The 14,546-nt window shown below is 38.4% G+C and overlaps 1 protein-coding gene across 4 annotated transcripts in view; it reads left to right on the top strand.

The window, feature by feature from the left end:
- The window catches only part of LOC131673100 (calcitonin gene-related peptide type 1 receptor), a 123,829-nt gene that overhangs the window by 50,449 nt on the left and 58,834 nt on the right, over positions 1-14,546 (top strand). For 3 of the 4 annotated variants that reach the window (XM_058950811.1, XM_058950813.1, XM_058950814.1), the window contains exon 3: positions 6,673-6,796. In XM_058950811.1, coding sequence (XP_058806794.1) covers positions 6,673-6,796 — 124 coding nt within the window. Of the gene's footprint in view, positions 1-3,951; positions 4,261-6,672; positions 6,797-14,546 lie in introns of those variants that run through there. The other variant, XM_058950812.1, reaches the window with a different exon arrangement.

Raw genomic sequence — 14,546 nt, 5'->3', positions numbered from 1 at the left:
AACGGCCAATTTGTGGTGGTGACTGCACTCAGCAAATTAGACGTGCGATAATCTACTGGTTGTTGTTTACTCTTGGCTGTACTAGGCTATTTTTGTCTGAACTCGCATATTGTTGTTGGTAGCTATAAAAAATCTGTCGGTAATGTTGTTAGTGGATTTTTTTCATTAGAATTAAATCACTAGTCTAGGAAAATAAATTCTATGTTACTTGTAATTCTTAAAGTATCTTTTTTCTTTACAATTAGATGGGATGATATAATTGCGCCAAGTAAGATTTCAAATTAAATCCGAAGTCCTCAACATTACAGAAGTCACGTAAAGAGTAGAAGTGGTCGTGATGACTGTTCTTATTACCAAATAATATAATCTGACATGTGATTGCTTTTAGGTGAGTATCAGTAAATATTATTTCTTCACAGAAATGTTGTCTGTCAAAATTGAGTTTCTGAATCGAATATATCACAATCTGTTACGTGGGGGAGACAGTTGCATTTCGTAAAAATCCGCATTCCCTTCCAAATAAAATTTTGTCGATTCACGTATATGAAGATAAAGTAGCGGAAAGGCAGAGTAAATGCTCAGTCACTTGCTAAACGTGTACACCGGACACGGAGTCGCAAGCAGAGGCCATAACTTCTTTTGGAAAATTGCTATGCCCGTGTAGCGACCGCTAACGAAACACATAAGCGTAAGTCTTGCTGGCGATTGGTAAAACCGCGATACTCGTTCTCAAGATAAGCCCAAGAGAAAAGAGAGATCTGCCCAGAAATTCGCACAGTTTCAAGCAGCAGCAACAACGACGACGACGTTAATTACATACACCACCCACTCGAGCAGCAAGTGAAGTCAGCCCAGAGGATTCTCGACTCGAGACTTCCGCATGGCGGTTTCTAATTACGCTTGCCTAATAGTAGCGACTGCAGTGCGTTGTAGCTGGTCGAACTCGTGGACGGCACAGACTTTTTCTAATTAAATCGCATGAATCGCCACCGGCATATTCGCACTTGAATTATCAATATTCGAACCTGCGTACTATATTATTGGACACGTTTGAGCTTATGAGCTTGCGGGCGCAGCGCCAGTTATTGACAGCCGAGCATTTGCCATAGGTCACGTTGATTTCCACAGCAGATGTCGTTTCTGCGTAAAGTCCTCGCTGCGACGTCGCGATTGGCACCTTCGCTGCCAGCTGCGCGCGACAATCCTTGTTCATATATGTACGCACGAACGCACACTCGGTTGCCAGCCGTAATTGCAATTATTAACGAGAGCACTTGCATACGCGCGATCGTGCTCAGAGCTTATTATACTGCGCAAACAGACAAACTCGTCTGTCGACTTGTTCGGATGCATGTTTGCCAGTATAACGTCAAATTATTGTCACTTTCAGATAATTAGAAATCTCTAATTTTATTATTCAATCACGTCGCAACTGATGCGAATTCTATGTAACAAACTTTTACGATCACTAAAATAGTCGCGTGAAATAAGAAAAAAACGTATGAATTAAAATTACTAAATGAATAAAAGATACAATTTTCAATAGTGGTTACGATGTTTATTCTTGTTCCATAAACCTCGTAAAAATTATGGCCATCGTAGAAATAATTTATCCCGGGGAAAAAAGCACCAGGAGAAATGAAAACAAAATACAATCCACCTTTATTACGCGAATAAAAGATCTCGCAGAGATAAAAGGGACAAACCACACAAATTCATTTCTAAGAAAGCCAGAAAGTGGATCAATATCAGCAGGCGTATATAGAGGAAAAGCCGCGCAGGTAAGAAAGAGCATCACAGCCAAGAAAAGTACGGGGAAAGAAAGAGAGAGAGAGAGAGAGAGAGAGAGAGTCAAGTATCAATTTTCTCGTCGCAATCACGAACTTTGTCGATTATAAAATGAGCTAGTGCTACTTTAAGTGAGGACATTGGCGGGTTGAAAAAAAAGAGAAGTGAGGTGATACGCCGTTTCGACGTTACGGTCAATAAAAGACGAACGACACATCTTTTTCATTCCTTTTGCATTGACATTGCCGCGAAGCAACGCTCAATTAACACTGTTCTTTCGTCGTTCTTTTTTTTGCTCTTTATTGTCGCGCTTGTTTTGTGTGGGATTTGATGGATGAGCGAGTGCGAATTGAAGAGAAAAAAAGTCATGTTTTGCATAGGCGTCAATGGAAAACAATCACGGAGTCGTTTCGCCGCGACAAATAGATTCGTGTGGCCGCGTTGCTTGGATATTCGAGGAGAAATGGAAAATAGAGTCGACACGTGACGGTATTCGAATAGTGCGTTAATTATTGAATATAGCTTGCGAACGTTTACTCAAGTTACGCCAAGTCATTAAAGTAATTTGCATGCGTATAAATCATGTGTTTAATTGCATTTCATTCTATTAGCGCGTCAAAGGTGGACACGCTATTAAATTTGCGAACATTCACGTTTGAAACTTCACCAATTAATGAATGAATAAACATTGCGGGGCTGCAGCAACGAACAATTACGACGAACAATATGACGAATTAAAATTCGTCAACAAACTCCATCGCGTATATTGTCGTGCAAACTAAGCTTTCATACTTAATAGAAAAGTGCGTCCTTGTGACATACGAGGCTAAGGTCAGTGGAAAAACAAAAGCGCGTGACAAATTTTCCTCGGAGTGGTGAGATTTATCGGGGCACTCAGAGCTGACGATAAATCCAAGAGTCGTGGAAGAAAAAAAGTACGTCGAGAGCGAGGAACGCGGTTCGAGTTGTAAATTCTTCGTCAACGGCAGCAGCAGCAACGCGCGAAGCGTTTGTTTGACGCAAATTGGCAAGTCGAATCCTTTGACGCCTGGCGCTGACGTTTCTGCTTGGTCGCGGCAAGCTATGTACGTTCGCTCACGGGACGTACGTTTGAGAGCACACGGAAAAGCCTCGTATCTTTGACTCGTAGGCGTGGTCCGCTTTAATTAAATTTCGTGTTGGGTCTTGCAGCACGCTATGTGATATCTTCATGCAAATGTCCAAGAAGATGATTAACGGTCGCGGGCGCTTCCTGTCTGAGGAATTTCGCCGTGGACACCGTGATTACGTCTTTGAGCAATACACATTGTGCGTTATTCAATCAATGTTCATTTCAACCGTAATCGAAACGTCAAATTGGAAAAGGATTATTCATTAGCGGTCGCTGATACTGACGAATTTAATTTATCAAGCTTTTACATAGATTCTCGGCGCATTCAAAGACGTACACATTCGACGATTTATTGACTTTCCTCGGACAATGAGATTCATTGATGTTTCTACCTAACGAACCTAATTGCTCACAATTGAATGAATCTCCGATGGCGCGATGCTCGAAAGCAGGATGTTCCGGTTGGCTGATTGATTTGGCAAACGCGCCTACACAGGCCAAATCATCAATTCATCTCCACTCATTAAACGGTCTCGCTTTTATTTCGTTCGCTCGCGTTTTGCGTGCCGATACAGCGTGAGTCACATTACGGTATATCTCGTTTGAATAACTCGTTTTTGCTATAGTTTTCATATCTCGTTTATCAATTGGAATATCAGAATAGGAACATTAAAAGAATATTATTGCGTGTAAAAGTACAATAATTCATCACACCTGACGTTAACAAGATTTACAAGGTCCATTACAAGGTTTCCAACTAACTTCTTATCTTCGAACAAAAATGAATATATGTTTCATGTAATAATTAAAATATGTAAATAATTATTGTACACGATAAATTATTCTTACAAATGACTTACTTGTAACGGCAAAAACACCGACTGACAGATCTTTATACTAAGATCAAAAGTGTGACATAATTGAGTGCAGCACGCGTCCAAGAAAGACGGAAGGTTATCGGCGACAGCATTTTTTCCGTTCGTTACGAACAACACATTAGTACGATAGTAACAGTTTGTTTCGCGCGTTAGTCTACGTCTCGTCATTAACAGTTTCGCATCGCGAGTTCACAGCTACAGAAGTTTGCATAGCGACGAGGTCTAGAATTTTTACGTGGTGTGAACGCGAACGCAATGGGAGCAGCTTGTCTGTGGGTTATTCAAGAAGTATAAGTGCAGTGTTCGGGTTATGGAAATTGAGACTCGCACGCCATTTGTCAAAACAGATTGATTACACTGTGGCTCGCAAACTCTCGCGGCAACTTTGCGTTATAATGGCCTTTTTATCGGCTCTTACCGAATGAACGAGGTATCGATCGAAGTGAATTTTTAGATGTACGGCTCCTTCGGGTATTTCGTTCCGTAAGTCTGTTTGATTGATCACGCATTATTCTCTTGTTTGCGATGTCTTATGACAACTTGATAAAGCAGTTAGTGAATTAGTACCGCAAACTGCTTTCGACAGGTCGATAAACAACTTTTAAGAGCTGTTGCATTGTCAGAAATTGAAATATGTATTTGTATCCACAATTGATAGCGAATAATATTTTATATGGGTTGCTTGACAAGTGCATTGGCTGCTGATTTTTCATTTGGTATTTCTAAAATTACAAGACCTTCCTTTTGACATATTGTTATCGGTATCTTCCAATAGCGAAAAAAGAATTGTCCTGTATTTGAAATTAAAACAGCAGTTACGACAGATCGTCACGGCACACGCTAACCATTACTCATCTGCATTAAGATGCGCATAGTTATGCAACGTTCACATGTGGCAAATTGGTGTGTCAATGAGATGCATGTCGTTTGCCGACGTGTGCGCGGTATTGTTTGATTTAGCTCAACGGTTTTTTAACATACGCACACATCGCATTCGTAATGCATGGTAATTCAAAATTTCATGCGATAAGTTGCGAACAAAAGAATAACTCGGTAGATCGCTTGTTCTCTCTGATATTCACAAGCAAGCTGGCCACGGCGTGGGCATCATGTTGCAAGCGAACGCATTTTCTCTTGGCCAAGTTCTCTTAAAACCAGTACGAAGGGAAATCTCGCGCGACCGCGGGAAGTTGAATAAGAGGGACTATTCATACATCCAACGCGGCAGACCCTTCATGTATTCTTGAAGCTAGCTCGCTCTCTCCTTCTCTTTCTCTCGTGCAGTATTGAACGCGCGAGTGAAGCGTGATGCGTACCCAAGAACACGACAACTTGCCACTCACTGATTTTCATCTGTTCGTCTGCGCGAAACTAAACTTTCTTCGGTGAGAAGAGAGAGGCGAGACGGCAAACTGCCGCCTTGCGTCTTCGCATAAGCGTCAACTCTCGTAACATACTTGGGTCAATCGATTCTCGGCTTCTTTTACCGTTCCTACCCAGGTTTATTTATACTTTTTATGAGCTGGGGTTTTTATGGGTCTGTCGGGAACACTTTTTGCACGGTTGCGCCTTTCATTACGAATATCGATTAAATTGTTAAAAGTATCCAGATCAATTTGACTTTGGAGCATGCTTTTCTTCCTCTTTGAGTAGTAGTAGTATAGTACCTCGGATTCTGGTGCACAATATTTACCTTGACGTATTGTAATATACTAAGTGTACACGGTATATTTCGTACATGCGTTTGTACAGAGCCGTGCCGTTGCAGTGAGGTTCACTTGATAAATGTTGAACTAGATCTTTCTATAATTCTTTTTACAATATGAATTCAAAGATATTTCAAATTCAATATTGATATTTTCAACTCAATTGAGATGTATCAAATTACTACACGTACAGTATTATTATATTTATTGAAATTCGCTTGTTCGTCATAATACGCTTAGTTCGGTAAGCGATATTCCTCGCGAACCCGTATTTCATAAAAAATGCGACATTCTCAATTGAATACTCGTACGTCCACGAATATTTTTGCAAGAAATCTGCAAAAATTACGTGATCGATTGCAAGGGGATATGAGCGAGGAAAACTAACGGTCGCTCATCATATGCAAGCAATTTGCAAGCATATTTTGTTAATACAAAGTTCCGTAATAATCTTGGGCACAGAAGAAATAAGCCATCAACGGTGAAATTACTAAAGTAACTTTTGCAGCATGCAGCCGGCTGCTTTTTAAACTTTCGCACAATTAATTTTCCTAACGTCCGTCTCCTCCTTCCCCTTGAAGACAAATTTAACAACGAAACTCCAAGCCTTAATTACACTCTCAACAAGAGAAAAGCAAAACAAGTACAATAGGTATTATGCGCGAAAGTCCAGTTGCGCGCTCGCTCGCTTCCATAACTATTTCACTTTCTCGCAAGACTTGTTGAAAAACCGGGCAGGCCAACAATACGCAAATTATACTCCTTTTATCATTTTTCTGCTCTCTACGGCTGATGTGCTCAACATGTTTGTTAAATTAATACCAAGCATTTACCAGGGAACGGGTAAATGAATTGTAACAGTTGACGAAGAAACTTCAAGAAATTCTTTATTTTTGAGCTTACCGTCATTGCGGAATTCTGGATTGATTATTTAAATAAAATAATGCGCTATTCTATGGCGCGCCAGCTGCCTTGGAAAAATATCTGCATCTATGTTAAAGACGAAACATACAAAAAAAACAAATTTTTTTTTAATTCAAAATAACCCCGACAACCAAAACAAAGCTTAGCAAGGAGACTTTGCGAGTAGTGCCAATTACGTAATCAATTTAAAAGCAGCAACATTGCCAACAGGTACGCGTGTCAAAAGCGATCGACTAATTCTTTTTCTCTCGTTTGCGTCCATTAGATGCCGCCAGGAAACACAACGGTGGCGGGCAGCACGATGCAGGAGGACGAGCTGCGGCTGATCAAATTGGAACGCCAGCAAGAGTGCCTCGGGAAACTGGCCCTCAACTCCACTCCACCGCCAGGTCAGTCTAGCAATAAACGTTGTTTTTTTCCTTTTCTTCTGTTCGTTTTTGAATTTTATTTTTTTTTTCGCGTCCGCCTACCGAGCGGATGCATTTTTCATTAAACCTAACAAGGAAAGATTTTAATTAGATTTTGCTCTGTCGACGGTGTTGTTGTGAAAAGGTACTCTGGAGTATTAAATAAGCTCATTGCTAAGAGCGGAAAAACGAAAAAGTTTGAAAGCTTATTTGAAAAATGTAAAGTAGATTCATTTTAGTTAATTGAGATACATGCACTTTGCAAATCGAAAATTAGTTCACAAAATTAAATTAGTAATTGTATATAAAGTTTTATAAGCCAGCTATCAGTGCACGTTAATTTTTACAACGTAAATCTGTTTTTTTCCAAATGCAATATAAATTCCTGGGCAAAGTATTTGACTTCTTTTTAGAGAAGTACAGCCGCAGCTGAAATCTTTCAGACAGAGTAAATGCTTTCTTACTGAGAATTTCCTTTATAAAATTTTGCAAAGTCTTTCGTGAAACTAGGGTGAGAAAGTGGTCTCTCTCTCTCTCTCTCTCTCTCTCTCTTTGTCTCTCCAAAGTGAAGCGTAATCCTCCAAAAGGCATCAGCTCTTTGAATACCTTTTCTTCTTTCTTATTTACATTTTTCTTCGTTTGCGGTAGGACAATCTCTCTTTCTCTCTTTCACTCTGACGAACATTTGAAAAAGTATCAGATTTCACATAATTGATGAAAATAGTTTAATGATAATAATGCTAAGCTTTATGCAATTAATTTACTAAATAAAAGGGTTTTGGTCATAGATCGTTTTTCAATCGTATCAACTGTTAAATTACAAGTGTTTAAAAAAAAGATTTGAATCGAAACTTTACTCTTTTGTGTAGCTCAGCATTCTAAAATTAAAATACGCTAACGAACTATCGTCGAGTACGCAACATACCAGCAAACGAATAAGTATTTACGAGAGCATAGTTCGGAAACGAGAGGTAAGCGCATTTAACAAGACTATATGGCCGTGCACATGAATTGGAAACGAGACTGCGCATAGCGCAACTGCAACTGCAGCTCTCGAAATGCGCTTTCACATTTGCCAGATCACGCTTTTCCTCCCTCTCTCTCTCTCTCTCTCTCTCTCTATCTCTCTCTCTATCTCTCTACTACTACTACTCCTCTTACTACTACTATGTGGATGAGCATTATATTGCGAGCGAAACGGAGAACGCGAGTTAAGTAGCGGGTACCGAAAGCTCGCGAGGAAATCGATGTCGCGCGCCATGCATTTGCAGCTAAATGACCAAGGTTAGTTTAAAGTTTCATGGTATGACACCTATCAAAGTGAGATTGAATTGAAAAGTTCACCTAACTGTTTCAAATAATAGGCAAATAAATAATTTTCTTTTTTTTTTACTATAGTGCGCGAAGGCTTGATTTAACTTACCTTCGTAAAAATGTGGCAAACACAATTTAACGTTATTTAATTACATTTCATGATTTCCATTTTTATAATACACTGACAATAATTAGAATGATATAATTCGATTAATAGTTCTAAATTATAACGGTTCTAACAGTCGTTGCGAAATATAGAAATAATCTTTACTTCTTTTTTTTTATGTTTGAGCATTTCAACATTGAATGTAAGTCAATATAAAATGTAGCTGTGATATAAAAATACCATAATACGTCAATACCGATCATACTCCATCGTAAATATTCTCTTGAAACAAGTGAATACAAAACAAATTTGATCGAACTCAATGCAGCGGAAATGGCTCACTGTCGTGCTTCCACGAGCGTCAAGCTTCACGGTATGCTGTCTCTCGTGGTGGCGGTTCAAGTGTATTCCCTGTGTGCATCAGCTCGACTGTTTATAGGTAAACGTTCGCTGGTCAATTGCCGTGCACTTTCTCGAGTGTCGCGCTTGGAACGCGAACGTACACCGCGTTCCCAATCTCCAAAAAGCCCTTGGCTCCTTCCGCATACTCGACTTTTACCACTGGCGATCTTTCTTCGTATCGATAAATTTGTACTTGATTTTTACATTTCTAGAATTACAGATCTTTTTTTGAATGGCGACAATACATTCAACATATTAACGAAATATACGAAATAAGACCGACTATCAACATTTATTATAAACTTACTAATTATTAATTATAAAATTATCGGGAAAATATAACGCGATTTATATTGGTTTCTTTTCTTTCTTCGCGATCATTCAAGGTGGTTATTTTAATCTAGTGATTACTGTGTGATGTTGATTATAACACACAAACGTAGGGGTTGGTGGTCTATACTACACAGGAAAATTAGTGATAACATTTGTAATCAAGTGATTGAGATGCCGTTTGAAAAACTGTCATCAAAGTTATACCATCTCTTCTTAAATCCAGGAGAACAGACAGTTGAGAACGTTTATTTCACGTATAACGTTTAGACTTCTTTGATTGTCCATAAACATTTTCGTTTTTGTCCTTTGAAACGACATCTTGCGTTTAGCTGATTCGGCAGTGATATTTGGTTTTATGTTACTGCGCTTGAGTTGCTTTCTTTGTTCGACGTGCACAATAAGAGGGTTGAGTTGTTTTGTCGAGTGCCAATGGGTAAATGTCGAGCAAATCGCTATTTTTATTGCCGCGCTTGCTGTAATAATTCAACTGAAAAGAAAATCAATGACTTTCAATGTAAATACTTTCAAAAATTGTAATGCGAGTAGATACGTTAGAAATGAAATGAGATCATTGATCAACAAGCAGCTAAGAATTATTTGTTTTTATGAGTATATATTCAGTATATACAGTGATAGTTTTAATTCACTCGTGCACTATTGACGAATTACAAGATAACTGGTTTTGTATTTGGAATTGATATACTATCACTAGATAAGTGGTTATTGAACCTGCAAACTATCATATAAACATTATAACTCTGCAGAAAGAAAAGATAAAATGCCAATGCCATCTGTTTCGAGCTTACGAATGTGGAAATTCAGATGCTATAATTAGCGCGAAAATTATTATCTTTAATAAAAATACAACAGAGGCATTGACGAATTCCATGATTATAATCACCGATATCAGTAAAGATCCGTCCAAAGAGAGACATCCGAAAATCGTAATTTTAATATTTGTATGCAGCAGATATATTAAAAATGGATCGAGCTGAAAGATAGTTGATTTATTTTTTCACATGTGAATTAGCTGTGCTTGGTATAAATACCTTTTCCTTGAATTCGCATGGGATAATATTCAAATGATTGTTAATTATCCTAGCCGTTTTCTTACTCTATTTGAAAATATAAAAACATGGTTATATATTTCATAAGGTATGAAATTGATATATGTATTTTACCTCCCGAATAAGTGCCGAAATTGTCCTTGTCAGTACCAGCAAAAGCAGCACACATTGTAGAACGTTGAAGAAACTCACAGCAATGTCGATACCATAAAATGTTGCTTCCTTACTGAATATTGGATTGGTTAAAACGTACGTTCCTTGTAGTAATGTTACAAATGTGGAAAGTAAATCGAATGTCATGGGAAATGAGTAGAAATCGGACAAATCCTGGCACAAATTACTCAGCAATGCGTATAAGCTCCGTACCTGTTTCACTTTCGAAACAGAGTAAGCTGTGATTCTGACGTCATAGATTGCATTCATACGAAGTAACATGATTAAATTCTCATTCAACACTTTGAACAAATGTTCGATTAATTTAAAAATTATACTGTACTGGATTATAACTGCATTTTCTATTGATCGACATATCAGTACTATATTTAGAACCACTGAAAATTCAAAAGGATATATATCCGAAACGGTGACAGATCCCCAGAAAATTAATATATAAATTACAAATTGAATTAATATTTGGGTATATGGAAAGGTTAACGTTTGATTTTTCATATGACTTTTAACGTTCGCATTAATTTCAGAAATTCCATCGAAAAGATTGATCAATTTTTTGTACAGCAAACAGTACGACAACAGAATGAAAGAAATGCACACGATTATGAAGGTGTAAGCCCTGACATAAAAGTGCAAGCCTTTGTTTTGTTCTTCCGTGATTGCAATTAGCGTCGAATATATGTAAAAATAATAGAGTAAAATAATTCCGCACATGAGTATCAAGTTATACGACATAGCACAGTAGCTTTTTGTAAATATCCACTGCTTCAAAGTTCTATTGTCATCTGCATTTTTTGTGGTAATTGATATCGGTAAAACTCCACACACTTTAAAAAAATACAGCAGAGATCTTAAAATTGATCTCGAATATAATTTTAAATATACAATAAATATTTGTCGCCATGTCAAGACAATGTTGTCGAACCGTTTTTTTAAAGACATTGAGCTAAACCAGAGGCTGAATGCGCAAAAAATTGAATGCCAAAAGGAAACTGTTGTAGAATACTGCTCTTAACGCATGTTAAGCTTCTACTGTCCCACAGCAATGTGTTATATATACATACATGCTAGCAATATATATAATTGTTGTTAATTGAAAAAATTGTTAACCTATAAAATAATATTGATCTATCGCCACCAGTCGAGACACAACTACATAAATACACTACAGTCCTTGAACGTTACCACGTTCATACTATAATAATGAAAACTTTCAATAACAATTGAAAATAATTGTTCAGACATGTTCAAAGTGCAAAATATACCGATAAAATATATGGCCTAGCAAGATTAAACTAATCATTAAAGTGATTTTGCACTGAATTTTCTACCAAAGAAAAGAAAAAAATGTAGTTAATTATATCAACAAATCTTTAAAAGGCTATCACTGAATTGGGAGCATTTTCAATTTATTATAACGTAAAACAATGAAAATTTCCAATTGGCAATAGTAATTTAAAAGATACTTTCAGAGTTTAGTTTACGTTAACTCCTAAAAAATGAAAGCGTTTCTACAACAATACAGAAAATAACAGCACGTTTGATCAAGGATCTAAATATCTTCCAAATAAAAAACCTTCACCGAATTCATCTGAGTAATTTCGATTGAAATCATCAACTGGAAACATTGCAATTCAACGTAAGCTTTCGGAATTCAGGTAGAACACGCGTGACAGTTTGCGACCATCAGCTGAATATTTTTTTCCCGTTTGGAATGAGAATATTTCAAAGGCGATCTCTCGTATACCGATATAACCTGCGGCAGCTGTCACAAGAATTCGCTCCATTTCGTAAGTGACCTGCAGCGAAATTATTTTATCCGCACAGTGTGCTTGCGTTTCGAGGCCGAAACAATGCCGCGCAAATGTACTTTTTTCATTTGGACGTTTTTACAGGTTGGACGCGATAAGAGTTTAAGCTGCTTAGAAGTGTTTTACGATAAAGACTTCAAAAGACCTCAATAAATAAAGATTTACACGAGCACTTTGTCGTAGTGAGTGTTCGAAATGAAGTTACAATGGTTGAGTCGAAATAATGTAAGACGGTTGATTGGCACGCGACAGTTCGTGAGATTTACACATCTGCAATTTTTCAAATAAGAACGACAATTATCCACGAGTAAATGTTTGCACATGGGAAAAAAGAATTCAGCTTACGATTGAGAATAAATTGCCAGGTGTGTTCTAGCTGAATTACATTTACTCGTAGAGAATTGTCATTCTTATTTGAAAAATTGCAGATATTTCAGTTACACGAGTTGCAAAATCAATTTAACAAACATTATATTACACAACTTGTGACGCATTCACCTGCAAGATGCTTATTGTCTTGTTTATTAGATTGTACACAGTTGATTGTGTACGCAGCTGTTCAGATAATTTAACAATTTTGTTTTAATAAAATTAACCATTCACAAGCTTTTCTTATTAGTCACATGGAGATATGAATATTCAAAATCATAAATATTTACGCGAGATCGTTTGCGCATATATTTTCATATATGAATAAACATTTTAGTCGTTTTATAGATTAACCATAAAAAATTATGTATCTCAACAACGATCACGATAAATCGTTCGAATTTTAAGCAAAAAACCATTTTCCAAGCCATAAACTGTATGTTTTTATCAAAGACAGGCCTACTAGTTCACTTTCATAATTAATCATAGCAATCGGGTGAAATGTATACACATCGGAAACTTGGCCATTATCCTGTAGTTTGCCCATCGCACACGTGCAATTGCATCGACTTTTCCGATAGCAGCAGGCAGAGAAATAGAGAGACAGGGAGAGAGATTACAGAGTCATTGGAAATATTAGATTGCGATATATGGCTTGAAAGTTGGATTTCCGGGCTTGCGTCGATGGTGGCAGAGGCGAAGCTGAGGCCGTCAGTCATAACGCTCAAACTAGCAAATCCAAAAGAACTTTCGGGTCGAGTGTCGTGTACTATTTTCCGTGATACCCGGCCGAAAGTACGTTTATTTATACACGAAATTTTCGAAGCCTACATCAGTGCGCTCTCTTGGTCACGTCACTTTTGACTTACAGCACGCCCTCTTAATTATTTTAATTATTATTTTAGTGTAATATATAGCGCGTTGATCATAGTGTCCGCAAAAGTTCGCCCTTTCCGAAGCGAAGTCAGACCGAGAAATCGCACTTTCGATCAAGGGATTCAGGAAGGCAAATGGGGTGAAACAACCGACAGCAAGTGCGCAATGAGACAGTCTTCATTTTTACGCAACGCAAAGATCGAATACGTACGGAGAGAAGATGACAACTTAGCAATTTGCAATGTAGCTCGTATCAGTATACGAGGCATCAAAGTACGAGAATAACAGAGAATATGTCTCGCGCATTAAAACAATTGTGAGAAGAGAACGGAGGATCGCAGGCGTGGTGCAAATATCGGTCATTAGCGTCGAGATAGACTGCCTTGAAAGTGTTGAAAGTCGCGGTGTTGAAGGGCTGGTAGACGGGACGGGGAAAAAGTTTTCAACGCTGTTTGATTTGTTAATCTCTCGAATGCAATTTTTTGCGCCACGTGCTGCTGTTGGCGAAGTAACATGAGCGAGGTGAGGCAGCTTCTAAATTCGTCGAACCTGTCACGATCAGCGACGGTGACACTTAAATGATTTAGAAGTTTCATTCAGCGAGTAGCAAACAAGCGCTTCCAAGCTTCTGTGCGAGGACTGACCAAGTGAAAAGCCGAGGATGTGCTCATTTAAGAGGCGAATGTGGGTTGTAGGTAGAGCGGAAGGTCACGGCGGCCGAATTGGTCTTTGGCTACTAGTTTGCATAAAAAGCGAGCCAGTGAAAGTCGTTTCAATTTCGGTCTATGAAAGAACACGCGCGCTGTGACGTCGCGAACGCAGGTATTTATGGGAGAAAATCAGCTACGAAGCGTACGCGCGCGCACTTTGAGCGACCTGCAAATCGGAGTAAAGCCTGTTGTCGGCGTCCATAAAAAGCAGAGAGATATAGCCGAAGCGAGGGAAAGCTGTAGTGTCTCGACAAGATGCTTTTTCAGACCAAGTGTGAGGGACTTGCGAAAGCAACCTTTCCAACGGTCGTTGAGACATAATGTTTCCACTGGAGCGAAGGCAGTAAGATAACGCCTAGACTCTTTAAAGTATAAAAGAAAGCATTGCCGTCGACGTGGATTTTTGAAAGGTTGTCAATCTTCAAGGGCAGCGTCGTGGAACTCGCTGACATCAAGGATAATTCGAGCCTGTTTTCGACGGCCTGCGCGTTACGTTACGCGTTGGCAATGCTCGCTCCGACGTCATAAAGTGCACAGTAGGTATGTATACGAGTGCCGTTTGCGTAATTAAAG

The sequence above is a fragment of the Phymastichus coffea genome, unplaced genomic scaffold, assembly GCF_024137745.1.
Source record: "Phymastichus coffea isolate CEN01 unplaced genomic scaffold, Cenicafe_Pcof_1.1 PCOF00168, whole genome shotgun sequence".
Lineage (NCBI taxonomy): Eukaryota > Metazoa > Arthropoda > Insecta > Hymenoptera > Eulophidae > Phymastichus > Phymastichus coffea.
This window is presented reverse-complemented; position numbering and strand designations above follow the sequence as displayed.